At 43.7% G+C, this 21,346-nt stretch overlaps 1 protein-coding gene across 4 annotated transcripts in view; it reads right to left on the bottom strand.

Annotated features, from left to right (window-relative positions):
- The window catches only part of LOC143373455 (uncharacterized), a 386,763-nt gene that overhangs the window by 280,483 nt on the left and 84,934 nt on the right, over positions 1-21,346 (bottom strand). For all 4 annotated transcript variants that reach the window (XM_076820738.1, XM_076820737.1, XM_076820741.1 and 1 more), the window contains one exon: positions 12,602-12,664. In XM_076820738.1, the coding sequence (XP_076676853.1) occupies positions 12,602-12,664 (63 nt within the window). The remainder of the gene's footprint in view (positions 1-12,601; positions 12,665-21,346) is intronic.

Genomic DNA, 21,346 nt, shown 5'->3' with positions numbered 1-21,346 from the left:
TCTATCTTTGAACAAAAGAAAACTTGACTCATCTTTTGATTTCACCTCATTTGATCCAATTCCCCCCGAATTTATGAGATTGCGAATCAAATTTTAGTTCGTACATAAAGATGGGTTATAAATTATAATATATCGTGAATGAATAAGTCGCATAGGGTGCTGGATTGGTAAAACAATTGCCAACTATACGAATCACCTGTGCTCTTTGTGTCTGGCCCTAGGAGCACACCCGCTCGTAAAGCGAGGAAGTTAAATAGCTTAAAATCTTCCTAAAGAATTCTTTTGTACGTTAAAAAATCCGCATCGAAATTGATCTATTAGTTTCTGAGTTACAAGGTAACAGACAGACAACTCTATTTCATATACATATGTACAAGAAGAGCGTTCCAAAGATTAATCACGAGTTCAAACTGCTGGCTTCTGGTAACCGACACTGCAGCCCACGTGTTAAGCCATTCGTTTAAAACTTCCATATCACCTGAAGATTCCTTTGAAACAAGTCTTTCTGTGAAAAACACCCCTCTTCAATTTCAAAGAAATCTTATCACCACCTAACCCAGACCATCCAGAGTCAAAACATACCACCCCTAAAGAGTAAACGATTCCTTTACCAACCGTCCCCCATTAATCCTGCACCATCCCACGATCGCTACCCTGCTTCCACGAACCGAATCGCCGAATCTCAACTCACAAGGAGAGTATTTTAGGTGTCCGCCTCCGATCGTTTTGATTTTTGGATATGTTATAGAGGACCGAAAAATAAGAAATACGTGTTTTTTTATTTTCAACCGTTTTCATATTTGGGGGGGTGAAAACTGCGTTCAAAGTTAGGGTTGAAAAATCATTTTTGTGGATTTTTGAAAATCTGGTGAGTCAGTCATAATTCGCATTCAAAGACACAAAATTCGTCCATTGACACTATTCCCCTGTCTCTAATAGTTCTCGAGATATTCCACAAAAATGATTTTTCAACCCTAACTTTGAACGCAGTTTTCACCCCCCAAATATGAAAACGGGGAAAAATAAAAAAACACGTATTTCTTATTTTTCGGTCCTCTATAACATATCCAAAAATCAGAATGATCGGAGGCGGACACCTAAAATACTCTCCTTGTCAGTAAAAAAACACACAGCGCAACTCATAAAGAATTGCCACTTAAATAGCTCCGTCGAATCACAACTTCCCCGATGGGAATACACCGTGTGGCCTACCGCGCGCCTCAATAACGGAAACAATATATTTAATTCAACGTCCAACTTTTCTATCGGTCGGAAGCCTCTAGGCGCACACGAATATGTACACCTATATAATGCCGTCTATATCTCTCGTCTTTAGCGATACTTATGCGAAGCTCGTTGTGCGCCCGGTAAAGCCGCGCATTCGGTGCGCAGCTCTCTGCTGTCCTTTCAGGTGAACCACCCCATTATTATCCTCTTCGCAGGGAACAGGGGGCAGGGGGCCTTTATTGGCGCGTAATTGAAGAGCAGATGACGGGTGGCGAGGTATCGCGCCCGCTGAAATTACGTTAGCCAACCTTCAACTATCACATTTTTTTACCATCCCCCTCCGTGTGACTGACGGCGCCAAAGCTGCCGAGCGCTGCTCGTAGTTCCGCGCGCGCCACGATACAGCGACCCTCGCCAGAGAAATCAGAGTGCGAATAACAAATCGATCGAACGCTCGCGATTAAGCGGACGCTTCGATTTCCGGGTTCGTTCGTCCCATTCAATTTGTCGGGGGTGGGTGGGGGGGTGTGTGCTTCCGTTGCATCGCGGACGTGTTCATAATTCTTCGTGGAGGGAAGGGGGCACATTGATGGCCAACGGAGTGTTTAAAAAATGACGACGAGAGCAGCACGATTCGCCAGGAAGGAAGTGTGTTTCTCGTTTTATGTAGAGTGCAAGGAGATGATTACTGAGGACAGACTGCGGAGGTGAATACGGTAAGTGATACGTAGGTGTGTGAATGTCAGTTTGATGTTTTCTTTTGATTAGTGTTTTATGGATCACGTGTCTGTGGGAGGTCTCTTGTAAATGGGAAAAGGGAATATGAATGGAGTGATTGTATTCGGTCGAACAGAAAGCTGTTGCGCGTTTTCTGCGGGGTGCTGTTGTAAGTGGGGTGCAGCTCCATTTTTTATAGTTTCTGAGTTATGACGTGTAATATAGATACGTAAAAAAATTCTACATTCTTTGGTCCTCGTTTCATACAAATCCGAAAACAAATGAGTTATCTGTGTCTATAAGTATATTTTCAGAGTTAAATTTAGCTTCTTTGTTTTTTCTAAAATTAGTCCAGACATGTCAGTTAGTAAAATACTATTCGACATGTACTACTTGATGAGTTTTAGAGAGTCACTAGAGTCACAGAAACAGCAAAATCATTAGTGAAGTGTGTGGAGAAGGTGCCATTAAAGTTCGGATGTATCAAATGTGGTTTGACAAAATTCTGATCGGTAGATTCTGGGTTAGATGATTCACCACGTTCTGGGCGACCAAAGGCAATAGATGAGGATGATTTACAGGCGACCATGGGCGTCCGGAGGGGGTGTAAAAGGGGCAGTTTCCCCCTGGCTGCTGAAAAAATCGCTTATTTTTAAAAACCGATCTTTATTAAGTTTATATTAAAAAAGTGAATATTTCTAAATTTCAGATTTAAATTTATAATTAAATTGGCACTACACACGAGCCAAAAAAGCAAGCAGGCTACTCGCGTTTTCATTAGCTACTATATTTTCTATCACCGTCACCCCAAAGTTGCCCCCTCCTGGAAAAAAGTCTACAGATGCCCACGGTGGCGACAATTGCTATAAATCGACGCACCACTGCTACAGAACTCGCGATGAAGTTAAACGTGTGTCAATAACAAAATGAAGCATTCTACAAGAGTAATGCAGCGATATCTAATAAAAGAAAAACGCAAAAACTTTCCGTACAACCATTGGGTTAGGTGGGTTGGGTTGGGTTGGGTAGGTTATATTGATATTGCGGGGGCAAGTGAGTTTTATGGACTCCAGGTACGGGTTTTGGAGATATGAAGTTGTAAAATATACGTTTCTGGGATTGCTGGAAATTGTGCTGCGCGCGTGAAAAAGTGTGCGGGGTTCGAAGATCTAATAAGTGTATGACTAAAATAGCGACGAAGTATCAGGAGAAGAATGTATAAAAAGAAATAAAATCAAGACAACGAATATGTAAATGGGAACATAAATTTTATTGCCCCGAATTAATATTATTTTCATACGAAGCATTAAAATTAATAATTGTTATACTATTCTGAGAGTAAGTAGTTAGTATTCTCGCAGTCTGTAATTAAAAAATGGAGTATTTTCATTGCAGGGACTTGCCGAAATAAACTTGAACCGAATTCTCTGTGACGAACTAAATCTGCTTGAAATGCAAACCCACTAAACTACACGTATCTACCTGGAGCACAGCTGTAAACTAAATCCCTCGCTGGACCGAAAAGTTACACATCACAGAAAATGACTCCGCGCGTCAATAATCTGTTAAAACAAAAAAGTCTCGGCACTAGGCGCGGATTGATTGAAATTCACCCGGCGATACTGTGACGGAAAACAGTAATCCAAAAGTTGGACGTATTGGAGGAATGAAACGCGCACCGATACATCGGAACGCCAAAAAGATCGCATCAGTGAAGTCTGGGTAATCGCTTTTATATCCATCGACCGTGATTTACAGGCCAGACCCAACGTCTGTGCCCGTTTCGCGCCAGCGAAGGTCACTGAAAACGAAAAAACTGAGGCATCAGGTGCCGCCGATCGATCGATTTAACAAATCACGCATGACTTCCATAGCACCGTTATTAATTCATTGCTCTCGCAGGGAAACTGCTACGGGCAACGTTAATCGCCGTGCCGCTTCAATTACAATTATTCCTGCTTCTATATAATATAGAATCAAATTTTCGTCTCAAGCCTGGAAGAAGCAAGTATCGTTTTGCATATGTTCGTAATCATCGAAGCGTCGAAGCCAGGTGTAAGTAAAATACCTTCCACGGCGATTACATTATCATTTATGATAATGGACGATCTACGTTTCAACGATTTTCCATTTTAACCAGCGTATTACATTTCATCCCCAACAGCCGTGGGCGATTGTAAATAATAATGTCCCTGTAATTAGTGGGTTTCTCTATCAGTCGATTGCATTCACCAAGCCACTACATATTGCATCAGGGCGCCGAGGCCCGGGACAGACGGCAGGAAAATCGCATTAGCGAAGTTTCGATAATCGCTTTTATATATCCGCGGATGGTGATTTACGGTGTCGGGAGAAAATCAGCTTTCACACTTCTTTGCCCTGGCTTGCAAGCCTTCCATGCGACCCCGTCAGGAGGAGAAGCCGATCAGGAGTGGCAGATCGATCTAACCGAGCGCCGCTGACCATTTAACCATTTCGCTGCCTAAGTAGTCTGTATAGTGTATGGCTTGCTGACAACGCGGGAGATACCAAAATGTTAGTCTACAAGATATCGGGTTTATTTGCGTTACAGACTATGCCACCCAATCCCATTTCGATATCACGTGGTCCCGGTGAATTCGGGGAGAGTTTAAGGTCATCGTTTTGCTGGCTTAGAATTTGTTTAAAAGATATATGTTGACAGTTAAAGTTCGCAGTCATGGCCTACTTCTATATTGAAAGATATGAATCGTGAGATGTTCGTTGTGTTATTTTAACGCAGAAGAATTACCCAGTTTGAATAAACGTACTTTTAGATTGAAAATGGGAAAATTCGTTTTTTCAGGTAAAACGATTCAGTTAACAAAAATTGCAAATTCAATGGCTTCAATTTCTGAAAGAAATTCGAAACCAGGAAAATGATGACTTAAAACTGCACCCAATTTTGCATGGACTACATCATACTTGAATCTCATCAAAACCTTTAACATATAGTCCAAAAAGCGATCCATTCGTAATGCAGAACGTGTTTTGGATTAAACTGCAAACTTTATACAATTTGATTACATAATTTTAAAGAGGATAAAAACCATTAAATTTTCATTCTGACAGTTTTTTTTTATATCTACCGTAGTTTTCAAGATATACAGGAAAATAGGAAAACACACGTTAACTTTAAGAGGCGCTTTCGCTCTGAAGAAACAAAAAGTGGTAGAAAACAAATTACTTAATACCTCTTTCTATTGAGGTCTCCGGCAAACGAAGAAAGTTTCAGCAAAATCGGAATTTTCGGGTTACCGAAGGTTCTAAGCAATTTTTCTAATAAATAGAAGCACTTTAACCAGTGAAGGTGTTAACCCAGTACACGACGCGTCGTTTCTTCATCCCCGTGACGGCGAAACTACAGGTTGACGTGGACGAAGACACGAGGCTCCCGAGTTATAAGTTCACGGGCGTTATCGTTTCTGGCTGGTTATTACTTCGCGTCTGTGCATGATCGATTCGACCGATAGCGCGTCATCCCGCGAACCGCGTCGATTTTCCAAAGATTCTTTGATGGCTCTCGAAAGCTCGGGGAAAATATAATGGATGGGCTGCGGTGTGCTCGTGTGAAAAATAGCTTTCGAATACACGGCTGGACGTATTTATGAGAAATTTGAGGGCTGCACGGGTGTTTGATCGACACGATTCTTCGGGGGCAAAGTGTTTCCCCTTTGTTAAGGGATGATGTAGTCGTTTTGAATTGTTGACGATGAGGAACTAGTTCCTCGTAGAACCTTTATTGACCGTTGGGTAAATTTATGTTGGTATGTGTGTATATCTGTTCGATTATGCGAAGAAAATTGTTTTCGTATCTTGAATAAAAGGATTTTTATTTGTGTGCGCGTTCAGAGTTATAGGAGTTGAAGAAATGCATGTTATAATCGAGATCTATCCTTGTAATCACAGCTTTGATACGTAATTTGTGTCCTATTCATTTGTGACAAGTAAAAAAATAAATTCCCCTCGATAATGGAGGACACATTCGTTAATATTTGCCAGATTTTGGTCAGTAATATGACTACGATGTGTATTTCATCATGATTATATGAAATATTTCACAATTATCGGCTTGTTTACTACTTTACTCTGTAATAGTTTCCGTATAAAGCTGGAACAAAATTCTTTGGAGGAAATAGATCGATGTTATCTAACTGCATTATCGAAATAAAACTTTGAAATCCGGTTGAACGCATGCACTAATTAATCGTGTTACGATACATATGCTAATTAATCGTATTATCTTATAGCCATCAGGATAATCTCTCGCAACATAATAGTTTGTACGCGATAGAAGGCAGAGTGTAACTACTCCAGCAAAAACACGACAAACTTTTTTAATTTAAATCGACCGGGAAACTTGTCGAATTAAAAAATACAACACGTACCTTTGTTAACGCAAATTGAGTTTACAACTCTTTGAACTTTCAATGAACAAGGCTTTCCCTTATTACAACGGAGTTCCTGGTATTATTTAGCCAAAGGATCATCTAAATCTGGCTTTAAATATATTCTTATGCACAGTTAAAACGATACTTGCAAATAGATTGATTTTTAAAATGATTTGTTTCTTCAGTTCCGATTTTGTCGACCATAAAACTTGTCTTCTTTTATTATGTATACCTAGCAATTTCTAATGCACTTAATATGTTTCTTTCCAACGCGTAGGCTGACTTGTAACCTATGCTACTGACCAAATTCAATTTTTGGCATCGACGATTTTTTACACAGAAAATCGTGAATAACCAGATTACCACTTCCTACGTTCTTTCCTTCTTGTGACATTTTCTTTGGCAAAGGGAATTGCGTATCGAAAGGGACCAGATACTACTGTCGATACGTGTGACTAATTAGCGACTTGGGTATAATCGATTTCTCTGTGTAACAGGTTTATATATTTAAATTCAAACCACGCAATCTCGTTTATGCGCGATGCCATTTTGCTCTTGTAATTATCCACGTCGAATGTAATATCATCATATTACGCAACGATTAATAGAACGAATACTGTAATTAATATTTTACAAAAAGCTTGAGTTGTAACAGTATTTTGCGTACAAATATTGCTTTAAATACAGCTGCTCAAAGGAACGTTATAAAATTATAGAAAATAATGCGGAATGAATGTTTACTTCTGAAATACCTCCAAAGTTAACAGATTACCTACTGTCAAACAATTTAACATCTAGATATAGGGCGACCAAAACTCTCAAAATTTTTGCTGGACGTCGAACTTCCCATGATATTTTCGCGAACATCATAACAAGAAGATCGTGCGCTCCCATTAAAAAAAAACTCAACTTAACCTTAAGATTTTCACGAAAAAGAGACATTTTCGAAATTTGTATCACTTCTTGATCTTTCAAAGCATAGAAAGCTCGATTTATACCTAGCCTATTACACCTATAAACGACAGATACTTGAAAAATCGTTTACTCCCTTGTGTATCATATAAAATAAATGCCTGCAAACTTCTACGAACAACTATAATCACGAGCATTACCCCCAAGCGTCACCTAGATTTACATACATAGTTCCAAGCAGGGCGAGACTCAAATCTATTATTACACGGTCACCCAGTTCAACGAGTGAATCACGAATGAAACCATAGTTCCCCAGAAAAGCTCTATTTTCAGCCATTCATGAAGCAGATACCTACGTAACTTTGTATGAATCGATCCTCGTTGCCATTCTTCATCACCAAGCCCGTAATTTATTCACGTGTAATCGGCTGTTTGTCGAGTGCGTTAATATTTATTGCCGTAGACGCGAACGAGACGACGGAGGTTCGACCATGAAAAGGTTTTCGCGGCCCAATCACGCGAGGTCCGGATTATAATGGGACTCTGCTTGATGCCAGAATCCGACTGGCCGATTTTTCGCTAGGTATAACCACGGTAACGCGATTGTTCGGCCCTGTAACAATTCCATTTTCAACGGATCATCTGCAAATAGCTATTGTGATCGAATGTCAATGAGGATACCCTGCCAGTGATACGTACACCTACTCGATATCTCGCCGGGTAAAGCGAGCAGAGAGGTGCAGCGCGATACCCATTTAATAAGGCCTTACCGTCTCTTGGTCCAGAGCTATATTCCCCCGGACTTCGGGCGTGCAATCGGAGTGTGGATAATAAAGTGAAAGACGAGAGGAATCTGGGCCATTCGGGGAACCTGCGCTAAAAATCGCGCGTTCACGGAATATCACCTAGCCACGCGCGAGTTACTATTGATCCCCTCGAAGTCGAAGACTTTAAGCCTCCCAATTCAATTTTCCGCGAAGCTCCAAATACGTGCGCCCACGTTTCTTATAAGGGCTGCTCGAATCTACGAAATACTTTAATTGGACCGCTTCCGGTGTACTTGATGCGCCCCCTTTACTTTTATCCTCTCTTCTTCGTTGCAACGAGAAAAGTTAACAGTGGGTGCAGACCGCGCTGTACTGCCTATGAAGCGTGGAACTTGTTAGAAATTTCTCCGGACTGTTAGTTGTATAGAGCACTCCATTAGTTTAGTGCATCGCAATGTGAGAGTGATTATAAAGTGAGTTTGGGTTCCAGGGCGCATAGGTTTTCAAATGCACTATATCGAAGAGCATTGACTTACCAGAGAACACCGCGAACCCGCAGTCACAGATTGAAGCGCAACTTTGTGGGGTTATAGAGTGACTCAAGACAAAAGCAACAGTATGCTTCAATCCTGCCCAATCGCCCTTTAAGGGGGTGAACACTAACCTTAAAGTTAAATAGGCACTCCCCATTTTTCGCGTATAACTCCCGAAGTACAAGAGACAGAAAACAAATTGAAACAAAAGCTTAATGGAGCGATAAGCACTGCAGACTTGCATTAACAAAATTTTGAAAAGTGTTTAAAAGAAGCTACATGACGAAAAAAACTTTCTTTTAAAATTTATTATTAATAATATTATAATAAAGGTATATTCTGGAGGCAGAGTAAGAAAACGTATTTGTTTGTCGCGCAACAGTGATATCTTAAGGGGGTATACCCGTTTGAACCCTCGGAAAATGTATACATTTTGTGGATTTTTTTACAAGTCAACGGTTTGATGCAGATTTCCCGTTTTTTAACTATGTTTACATAGTATTATGAACTACTTATAAAAAAAGTTTCAGTTAAAAAACTATTGTTTTTCGGAAGTTACGGATACATGTCCGAAAGTCTCTCGATTTTAGACGGCTAAACGGTGGCCCTAAAAACTCGCGCTACGTTCAACCAATTCACTTCCAATTTTGCATGCAGAATCATAATAAGATTCCGCATCGTCCAACGAAGGCTTTTTTTATTTCGATTCCCCGTTTATTATTTATAAAGGAAAAAGGTGGATTTTTCTCTTAGAAAAATTTAACTTTACCTTTGATCTCTCACCATTTCTTTATTTTTCAAAATTTTCAAAATCGCCTTCGTTGGACGATGTGGAATCTTATTATGATTCTGCATGCAAAATTTGAAGTAAATTGGTTGAACGTAGCGCGAGTTTTTAGGGCCACCGTTTAGCCGTCTAAAATCGAGAGACTTTCGGACATGTATCCGTAACTTCCGAAAAACAATAGTTTTTTAACTGAAACTTTTTTTATAAGTAGTTCATAATGCTATGTAAACATAGTTAAAAAACGGGAAATCTGCATCAAACCGTTGACTTGTAAAAAAATCCACAAAATGTATACATTTTCCGAGGGTTCAAACGGGTATACCCCCTTAACTAAATAACATGTGAAAATCTTCAATTTATATCAAGAAACGCCACTTCCACAATCCAATCCGCGGCGACAATCAATTCTGCGTTCATTTTTAATAAACCCTGCTTCCCTAATAACCTCTAAAAAGAACTCTCTAATAAGCACTGGAAACGCGAGAGCATCGAGTTCAAGAGGAAGCGTTTCGGTAAAGATTGAGGCGTTGACAAAACTCGTGATGGAACAATGCCCTGGGACGCTGTCCCCTGACCCTGTGCTGAAAGAAACGATAATTCGGCAACTGTTTCAACCACGATTCGAGGCGGGTAATATTCGCCAGCGACGTTTGGCAGTGAACGAACGTGGCATGAATCCACAAAAGAAAGATTGCGTCGCGAGACCGCAAAAACGGCGTATCGTGACGGCAAAAGTTCGAAACAAGGAAACGCGACATAAATCGCCAGAATTTTACGGGGTCGTTCACTCGAGCCGTTCCCCGTCCTCCGCCCCTGTACCTGCGCGGTGCTATCGCGGTCGTTTCAGCGGAACCTGCAGGTGACGGGTGCCGCGACGCGACCGCAGCAGCTACGCGCGAGTCGGCCGCAACCGCGCGCAATTAGACACCTGCGAGGTCGCTTGTAACTCGAATCATTATCTCCGTCTTCGAGGAACGTCCCCCCGCGGCGGAGGCGGTAAATTTTCCAGCGTACACGCTGCTGTCGCTTCCAATCGAGGCGGAGATAAGATAAACCGTCGGTCGTGACTGCCTGTATCCAGTGAAAATTAGACGGTCCCCCGTTAACGTCGTGTTTCATTCGAAAGTTCGACCTTAACCTTCGGCGGCCTCTCGCGTAACCCCAATCTGGCTCCCCCGACGATTAACGACGCCATCCTTTGAGCGCGGCATCCACGCCAAGATAAGAAGCCAAGATAATACAGCGGGGCTAGGGAAAAAAGCTATTTAACTTTTTCGGAAGCCGCCAGACGAGGGTGGCTTTCACGAGGTATCGGCCGTTGACACGATGACAAACGACGGATCGCTCGTGATAAGAAGCCTCGACTAGGCGACTAGATTAAAAACGCAACTGAGAAGCCGGGGATGGGTCGAGGATGCTCTGGAGGGTGCGATGTAGTGTCGATATCTTCGAAAGACGAATCGTTGCCAGGATGAGCGACCGTGTGTTGCGGATGGAGTTCACGGGTGAAGCCGTGAAACAGTAAGGGGTGCAGATAACGCCGAGTCACGTTGGAAATCGACGGCACTTAAACAGGCCCCGCGTAGTTTTAGCTCACTAGCCCACTAAAGATCTGAATCGACCAAGACCATTTGTATTTCGCGTCTGTCCAACTCTGCAGCGAGCTACGGAAAGCACGTCCAGCGTCTCGTACTTTCAAGAATATCGCTGTACACGCCACTTGAGCGGGTCTCGAGTACCACCGCGATATCCCTTCCATCCGCGATACCGCAACAGCCCCATCAGCCGATAATAGAGCGTGGCACGGCTTCCACAACGCGACGGGGATGAGGAGCCGCCATGTGGCATCCGTTGCAGGCGGAATAAAATTACCTTTCGTACGGGAAACATCCCCCAGATAGAAACCGACGGAGGGGTGAGAGAGCTGCACGGCGGGTAGCTGTATCGCGAGAAAACACATCCCCACGGAATCGACGAAGGGTCGAAGCGGACTCGAAAGCTACCGTCGGCGAGTAGAAAGGAAAGCAGGCGAGATAAATCTGTTTCTAGGCGAAGATCATCGAAATTCCGGAGACGTAGGAGCGCGAGGGTGGCTCGCACCCTCTAAGGGAGGGCGAAACCGAAAGCAGATGGGGATTGATTGGCTCGTGTCTCCTCCGCCGGTGTAAAGGCAGCTCCGTCGAATCCCCAGTTACAAAGGGGTCTTATGCACGCGCGCACGCAATCACGCACACGTCGAACAGCGCGCGGCAGGACTCGCTGGAAGCCCAGCCGACGCTGATAAACACGCGCGCTTCGCCTCGTCCCGTCCCGCATCTAGGCGCATCGCGCGCGTGAACGGCTGGGTCACGCGTCCCGTGATATGCATAACGCGTTCGTGTACGCGCCGTGTCCACGCCGAGTGGCGCGTGGAACGCGCATGTCCGCCGTTAAGGCACGTGCAAAAGTACACACCGTCGACGTGCACGGGGGCGGTCAGCACACGCACCGTTTTCACGGGGTGCACGGGGACGCGGAGCCGTACATGGATATCGCGCGTGTGCCCTGCCTAATTCACGCATACGCGCGGAACCACGTGTACACCATCACGCGGGGGTGTACACCGCGGGCAACACCCGGGACATACACGTTCACTCGACCAGGTAGGGCCGCATAGATCATAGAGACGCATGTGCACCGCTGGGGGGAGGCACGCACACGGCCTCATATATCAACCTAGCGAGGACATATGCGATAAACCCTGCCGTACGTGCGCGTACGCGGCGTATTAAGAGCGCCACACGCGCGCGGAGCCGCGCTACGGGGTCCACACACAGGGGCGCCGGGCGTAAGAGCGACGCACAAGCTGTATCGGGCAGCGGCTATTGTTACAGGCATTATTTGCCACTAATCAGAACGGCTGAGGACGTACGCGACGGGGAAGGAGACGGAGGGAAAGTCTGGCCGGTGGATGTATTTGGCGACCAGTAGGGGAGTTGGTCGAGCGGCGTAGCAGGCCTGATTACGGGCCGAGCTACCCGCCACCACGCCCTGACCCACGCGATTTTCAAGATACTCGACACACGAGCCACGATAGGGTCGCTCGGTAGACGCGAGGTCAACCAACTCGACCCCTCGTCTCCTGTTTCCCGACCGCCTCCTCCCCGCCGCTCTGACCCTGAGCTGCTTCGATACGCGCCGAAACTTTCCTCCAGCCCCTGACGTGTACTTAAATAGCCGGCGTGTACGAAGATCGGAATAGAAACTTACCCGCGTCTGAAGCGCTTGCGAATCGGCCGGCGAGAGCTGCTGCGACGAGTCGCGGTGATTCATCTGAAACAAAACCACCGACGCTTGTTAGATTGATCTAGTGCCTGAGGGTGGACGGATTTCAGGGTACCGAGTTGGGTGGAGTTGGGCCACTTGAAACGGTACGCGGGAAGCGTTTCAGGAAGTTGTAATTTTAAGGAAATCCGCCTACGCGCCAAGTATTGAGAACACTGGTTCGTTGCGATGAGATTAATGGACAGGTTCTATGCGATTTTTGTTTATTCATGAACATGTTACGCGCGCTCAGCTGTAGATTTACACGGTAAATTGGTAAAATCAATGTAGGTGCCTACATGTTGAGATACTTTTTTTATGGTGTTGATTTAGGGTGGTTTTCACATAACTATTACTCACTAAACACGCCCTCTAAGGACTAAACTAAAATACACTCTTCCTTTGGCAACCTCAAGCAAGAACTCATCCCTACGTGTACAAAAAAAATACCTGTATGAATTAAAAATAATGGACGAGTTTGAATATACCTATGACACTTGCCGGGAGCGGGCCGATGAGCAGTTGCCACCTGGCCCCATCTTCCAAAGAAAATTATGATTTTATCCAAACACTATTACAATTTTATCTAAACACTATTAATATTTCTTTTGTTTCCTATAATTTCCATACCACACGCGCGTAAATTTATTTTTAATTCTGTTATGTATACAGGGTGACCGAAAATGTTTGCCACCGGGGCCTTTTCCCTTAAATCCGCCACTGGACACTTGCATTGCTCTTTGAATGAAACATCAACCTAAACTCTTTACGGAAAATAGAGTTGCGATGTAACTGACTGTGAGCTGAGCACTGCAAGCACCCTTCCGAATATATTATAAAGTAGCTTGAAACATGTAATCCATCGAAATGGATGTAAAAGTTCCTATACAAGTGATTATAAATCCTTTTATATACTCTATCGAGGCGAGAGACGCAGTTCCCATTTAATTTTCAAACAACTCGTAGGTCATCGCCCTTAATGATGATTACTTTTCGGGAGTTAATAGTTGCGTTGTCGCCATTACAATTCGCGGGGTTAAATTCGACGAATATACCTGTCGCCCGATTCAAACTGCGCGTGTTATTACTCCGTTATTAATTCTCTGTTTCGGTTAATGAAAAATCTGCCAATGGAACGACCACATTAAACACACTGTTCGCGGTATGCGTAATAATAGCGTCCGCCGGTAATCTTTTCCCTGAGGAATTGTTGACATTTCAAACGCGCAATATTACATTCGTACGTTTTCACTGAAATTCAAATCACAACATTTAACCACGGATCCATAATGTTTCAAAACTAAATGCGAAGTACGCGTCAGACGATGCGCGAGTGCTTGCTACGTTTTATTTCCACTCTGTAGGAAACTTCTGTATTCTACGAGTTAATAAAGTGGTCGTCGCGAAAAGCAACGCAAGTGTCCTTCCTTTCAACGTTTCCTCGATATTGCCAACCACCTAACGCCCCTGAAGAATCGCTCGGTAACGAAAACCGAAAATGCAGAATTTCGCCGTGGCGCGCGTAAAAACAAATTTCGCTGCAATCGTTGGAAAGTGGATTTCCAGAGAGACAAAGAGGAGCTGCAGAAGGATGAATTGCTTCGTTAAAGATTTAAGATTGCCGCTACAAGAAAGTTCAGCAAACGCGACTACTTTAGGCATCTGAATGCGAAATCACCGCAATGCATAAAACATCGCCGACAATTATTCTTACTACACGCTATCTATTCAATGATATTATCGTTTCTTGCTCGGCGAGCTGCTGCTACGGGCGTCGAATTTTCCACGCAAAGAAACCATCGTTCCAACTAGGGGTCGGGCTCTCAGCGACCAGTCTAATCGGCGGAAGTCGCCCTCCGCTGGAGAGCCCAGAATAATCTGTTCGAAACTCGCGGGGCTGTAAAAAAGCAGAAAGGGTGGGCAGAAGAAAAAAAACGCACGGATGACAGCTATACCCGTTGCTGGTTTTTTGCCCCCGCTTATTTATTGTTTCAAACTGCGAGCGGGGAGGGGAGAGAAAGTTGCTGGAACTTGCTGGAACGCTTGTAACGAACGAAGATTGCATTTCAATGGTCGAGACCAAAGTAAATTTTTCCAAAGGAAGAAAGGGAATGCTGAAAGCGAGCGGGGGACGGGGTCGATCGATGAACCTGCCTTTTCCTCGCGAACGGACAAGGGAAATCCTTTTAAACACGGGCCTAATAAGAATCAAAAGTTGCCTTCCCTTTGCAGCAGGGTTGCTCCTCTGAAGCATTAAAACCAACTGGAAATTCACTACCTAGATTTGTAGTGATTAAGAATTCAGTTTACCCGGAGGTATCAGTGAAAACATTGGAAACTATACAGGATGTTCGCCTTCAGGCTAAAATAAGACGAAAATCAAGAACTACGAAATTGCGTTTGAGGTTTCGCTTTCGAATTATGTATTAAAATACAAAATGCGTCTGCACGAGGGACTAACTCTACTGTCGGCCTGTAGAACAAGCTCTTACTACGCCTCGCCTCGCCTCGACGCAACTTCTTGTCGCACTCACATCTAGGCTCGCGTCACCTCGGTTTTTCCGTACCTGAAGTTCTCAGGGCTTGCCTCGGTTCACATGTTTGATCAGTTGCTCAGAGAACCTCTTCCTCTTTCCTCTGCGGTGGCATTGCATCCACTGACGCTATGCCTCGCCTCTCTTCCTCAGAATATTCTCGAGGAACAATCCGCGGCTCGGAGTGGCGCCGAGGTGAGGCGAGGCGCAGTGTGCGTCAAATTCGCGAACTACATAAGAAAACCATAGGAAGACTAAAATGAGTCGAGGCGTGGCGAGACGTAGGGCGGTATTCTCAGTCGCTACTTATTCTTAAGCAAATGCTTTAGCACGCGGCACCCTCTATTAACCTAGTAGCTAGCAAAGGATGCCGAATGCTTAAGCATTTGCTTAAGAATAAGTAGCGGCTGAGAATCCCGCCCGTAGTGAGAGCCTGCCTTTAATGAACAATTAATAACTCGGAAACGAAGCTTCACACGCAATTTCGTTATTCCTGATTATCGTCTTATTTTGGCCCATAGAATCACCCTCTTAAAGGATGCGCACCTGTAGTCGAGCATCCTGTATATTCGGGTATTGTGACAGGAAGGGAGCATTCACCGCAACAACGGGCCAGCTAGTATTATCCTGCATTATTGAGATATAACCGTTCACTACTGCGTTACACTGTCTGGTTATCGGTGTGCAGCGGACGTATTATCTCGACAACGCTACATCCTATCGGTATTGTCGCGCGTGTATCGTCTTTGTCTGCCCACTCGTTCGCCAAGCGGCTGCCGCAGAATCGTAAATCCCCGGTCGCCAAAGTCATTGCTCATTGTACGGCGAAGATTCCACTTGGCGGCGGTGGAATTCCGTCGCAAAGAAAGCACGGCAACGAGGGCGAGGACGGCGCGGCGACGAGCGTGCTGCCGATCTAATCGACGGAAGTCGTTCTCAGCCGGAAAGTTCGGAATAGTTGCCGAAGAAACCTGCAAAACTGACACTACCGCAGGTATGCTGGAGGGAACTGCTGCAGAGAAACCGACAACCACCACGGCGAACGGTAGGGAACCGCCGTTTCACCGTGGCTTGTACACACCGTTAATTCGATAGCTACGTCACGGACGTCAAGAATGTTCTGGGATTCTATTCGAAGTATTCGGTGTATAGGGTGGGAAGGAGGGAAGCGCGGCGGTGAACGAGTGCGATAGAAGGAACGCGGAGGCGACCGCGATCTGAGGATTTTTGGTACGGCCACCAAGCCGGGTGACTGGCATCCGATCGATTCCGATTCCCGTGAATTTACCAAACCCCTTCGACTATTAGTGTCTATTCGTTGCCAGCGAATCGCTTCGAAAGATTGAACTGGGGAACGTCGTCGATGCTTGTCTCGAGAGCGCATTACTCGCGTGCCCGGGAAACATTTCGATTCGCTGAACTACTTCCAGTACGTGAGTCGTCACGAATATGTGCTGGTTGATTCATTGGGACGCCGCTTTCTAAACAGTGGGCGGAGGAATGTCACTTTGCATTTCGGGTTATTTGGAAATTTCTGTGCACTCTGGTTCTTTCCATTATACATATTTGTACGCAGGGTGTTGCGTGGATTTTCTTGTGGAATTGCGTTTATTGTAGAATCATTTCTTAAAGTGTTTTGAGTGTTTCACCTCTTCTTTTGGTACTACTGTGCAGGTTAAAAAAGTACACCTCTCGATCGGTGGAGATTTGTAAAGAAAAACTTCGTGAAAAAGCGTTTTTAACACTGCGAATTAATGTCAATTTTTTACATCAACATAGAATAAAAGTTAAAAGGAGGTTCCCTCACAAACGTGAAAAATGGTTTTATTAAATACATGGATCATTTCATCCATGCCAAAACTTTATCTCTCTCCTTTTTTTTTAGAAACTGTGTTTGCGACATATGGTTCCTTTTAGACTTTTTCTCCACATGTTTCAATGTTATAAATAATTTTGCGGCCAGTTTTTTTTTACAAATCTCCACCAATCCGGAGGAATGGATTCACCCCTGAAAGCAGTGACCATCACCTTTTAAAATACCGTGTACATGCAGCATCTCTAAATTTAAAATAGACACAATACCCTCCATGGCGTGCCGCAATCGGATAAAAAGCTAGTCTTTCTTTACGAAATGATTTCTTTTTAATTGCTCCGTGGTGCATATTTCGAAACAATTTAAAGTTATATATGTACTTGACTGTATATTTTTTGAGTGTGTGACTTGTGGTTGACAGTTTTCTATGCATTAGTGATTGTTTTCCACTTACTATCTACTTAGTCAGTAAGTGGAAAGTCTACATAAACATTGAGTTATTCTAAGGTTTTCTACAAAAATTTATTATTTTTTTATCAAATAAATCAGACTTGCTTCGGCATTGCTTCTTATTCTTTTATACGTAGCCAAAGTTTCATCCCTAATTATGACAAAATACATGAATTTTTATATTTTAGAATTTAGATTCAAGTTCGTTATAGCATACACTTGTATCATTTAATTCAGCTAGTACATTTTTTACTTGCCTACGTGTTATTCAGAGATTTTAGACAAGTAACTTTTGAACATTAGCAATCTTTTTCAGACTGACCTCTTTCATTATCTGTTTGAAACTTTAATCTTTCTCCAGGTCAAATTTGTCATTCCGAAAACCTTTACACCATTCTTGTACTCATTAAGCATGGGCAACAATCACTGAATATTTTATACGTTTCCTTGATCATCCACGTTTAAACTTAGAAAGGATAATCCTCCCATAATTCCAATTTAGCACAGTAAGTGTAGCTCTCGTCAAAATTAAACGAACCGATACTTGGAAATTTAATATAGTCTAGACGAGTCACTTATACCTTCATCTTTGTATGTACATTTGTCAAATGAAAAATTCAGAAATAACTAATAATAAGTTGATAAGCAATTATTCCTCCTTCATTTCGGAACCACCAATATCTGAATTTCACATTTGATAAATGGTTAATTTACAATACACGATTATATCACGCGAGAAAATACATTTTGCTGTATACATTCCGCTTTGTTGGACGCGTGAATGACACGCTTGAACAATCAGCGTGTACATATACACTACCACCAGGTTGTTATGCAAACTTTAAGCTGTACCGCGATAACTCGTACGACGAATAATGTTTAAAAAGAACAAATTAATTATATACATATAACCATGTACGATAAAATATAGTACGTTCAGAAATATTGCTCGTTAGTTTGATCAGCGAAATGTGTATGCACTAAATATTTATGGATCAAGTACGAGAAATAAAATCCCCTGCATCGCCTGAAGTTGCAGCAAGGAATATTAATTATCGATAATTAAAAGCACCAGTGCCCAAATATTTTGTTGCTGTGGTTATTGAAGCATTGTAAATTCACGACAGACGCTCGAACCCCTGATGTTTCATGGAACACATCACGGAATCGGGAAGAAACGCGTAAATAATAGGTGGTGGATCGAGACAACAGTATGAGAAATCGGAGAAACGGAATGAAAACACTCAAGTTCAAGAGATTCCCCGAACCATACGTTTTCCTAGCGTAATTCGAGTAAGAGGGTAGAATGTAACGAGAATCTCCTTTCTGTTCTACGTGCCCCTGCGTCTAAAGTTTCTAGGATAATCTGTCGTCGCTGGATTACGTTATAATCTGTTTATTGTTCGTCGAATCTCGTACTGCTTGTGCCCTGAACGAAGAACAGTATGTATCACGAATCTCTAGTTAGCATTTTCGCGAAACGCTACGATTGAAACGAATTTTTCAGCGATCGTGATTAACCGCTCTCTGCTTCAGTCAGTGTTAAGACACGGGAGATTACGCTTATTAATATATACACCGGCAGATTAGCGTTCATAAGAAAATCAACAGCCACAGGGCAGAACCGCGAGACTCGTTGCACTCGTGGAACCACAAGTTTCATGTACTACGTAAATGGGCTCATTTTCGAGCGAATTAAATGTTTATTTCTGGCGAATTACACCCGTTGCCCTTAAACCGTTTCCACAGTAGAAATTCGCAGAATTTACGCCAACATTCGCGTAACTCTTGCACCCTGTTTTCGGAGGCATACCTACGCCTTATTACGCTCTTTCTGATATTTTATTTTGTGTGGTTGCATTTTGTGGTCATATCCATTAGACGGTTTATAACATACGAATGGTGGGTTGAATAATCATTCCTGAGGGGTAGCTGTATTTGCAACTACTTAGGAATACAAACAGTAGTACTTATAGCAGCTCTTCTTTCCTGTTAGTTAGTATCTGTGGTTTATATAAAATTTTTATGTGAAAGACATAAAAAATCACTGTTTCTTACACTATAATTTTTGAGATTGTGAAGCTGACATTACTTTTGAAACGTAGAACAAAGGAATAACGACGTTTTACTGTACAATACATAATTTACGTTTTTATCGAAGAATTTCTAACCAGCAAATAATATTTTACTCTTTGTTCCTTGTAATATCCAATTCATATCTAAGTCACATCTGAGAAGTGAGAAAAGTTCGTTGGATAATTTAAACACAAAAGAAAAATCAAGTAGATGCGAATGAACTCATTGTTTCAGTTTGGATTTTATGACAGCCTTTACATGATAATTTTACGAACACAACATCCCCGCGCAGAGGAGCGAAATTATAGTCGAGGAGATAGTATTCGTGGCAGAAATACAGATCCAACATCCTGTACGACGTATCGCGGTGAAGTTTAGCTAGCAATGCTCGCGACAGAAGTATCGATAATACATAGTTGGCAAGTTTCGATGTGTCGATGTAACGTTTAGCCAACGTTTCCCCTGCGCTAAAGCGTCCGCTAAACTCCGTTCGACTGAACTTAACCCAGTTCACGACTGCACATAAATTCCGCGCTTCCACTACTTCTCCCGAACACAACGAAATATCTCGTAAACAACAGAGATGAAAAGAATGCAACAGCAACCCTCCACGGGAATACCGTGAGTCATAGATCCTGCCGTCGTAATTCGAGTCCGAAACTAGAGGATATCGGCCTCCCTTTCGCTACCCGTGTATCTCGATACGTATCGGGACGAGGCTGCAGCCAAGGGGTCGTGTCGATAGACAATTACTTTGTTTTCCAGCCGGCGTCTACTGCTAGCAAACTAAGGTAACCGTAATAAGATTAAATTCAATGGAAGTTCCTATTCTCCGCAGAATTCGACCGCCGCCGTCTGACTAGTAAGTCCTGAATCTACTTGGACGATGCGGCGACGCGAGTTAACCGTGAAACTTTATACACCCCAACGTTCTGTCATAACTGGAGACGGATCTGTCTTCGGTACACAAACCTTTTACCTGGGGATTCTAATTGGACGATAATGAAGATAATGAAGCGACGCATGGATGAAGAACGTCTCCCCCGGATGACTGAAACATACATGACACGGTGCCAGCGCGAAGTCAGAGTGGCGATCCCTTGGTCCCTCGCGTGACATCGGCTACATTGTTCCACGCTGTTTGATCCGGAGACGGGGAACAAGCGCACGTCGAACTATCTTGATTTTCTTTCCTTATTTACAACAGCGCGCCCTTCCCGAGGCTGGAAATATCATCAGACAGGCTCTCCCCGCAACAAATCTACGCGATAAATCCAGCCGCGAACAACTGTTTTGCACTTTCCCATAAATCGCCCCTGCCCCGAGAAGCAAACAGATAGACCTCGATGGTGAACGAGCGTAGCCGCTGCGCGTGTTCGGAACGGCCGTGCAATTTCAATTTCTTCCCCCTATAATTGCACGCGTGCATCCATAGCGGCTGGGAAACAAGAGGCGTGAAGAGCGGGCGCGTGGCGCGGCTCGTAAAGAGGGCGAGAAAAGAGGAAAGGGGATAGAGAGAGAGAGAGAGAGAGAGAGAGGAAAAAGATCGCGAGAATTCCAGCGCCGCGGGAATTCCAGGGGACCGTAGATTCTGGCGGGCGTAACGCGAGCTTCGTGGAAGGCAGAGGGTAACGCCGCGCGGCGCGCCGAGCCGGGCCGGGACCGAGCGTTTCCGCCGCGTGTATTTCGATACGTTACCGTTTCCAGAAGAACCTACAGCCATGGGGTCGACCTGGGAGACGATTGCTTTGCACTTCTGTGCACGCCCCCAGGGCAATCGTAAGTTGAGATACCTACTGAGAGAGGGCCGCCCCTCTC

The sequence above is a fragment of the Andrena cerasifolii genome, chromosome 9 (assembly GCF_050908995.1).
Source record: "Andrena cerasifolii isolate SP2316 chromosome 9, iyAndCera1_principal, whole genome shotgun sequence".
NCBI lineage: Eukaryota > Metazoa > Arthropoda > Insecta > Hymenoptera > Andrenidae > Andrena > Andrena cerasifolii.
Note: the sequence above shows the minus strand (reverse complement) of the source record. Positions and strands in the feature narration are given on the sequence as shown.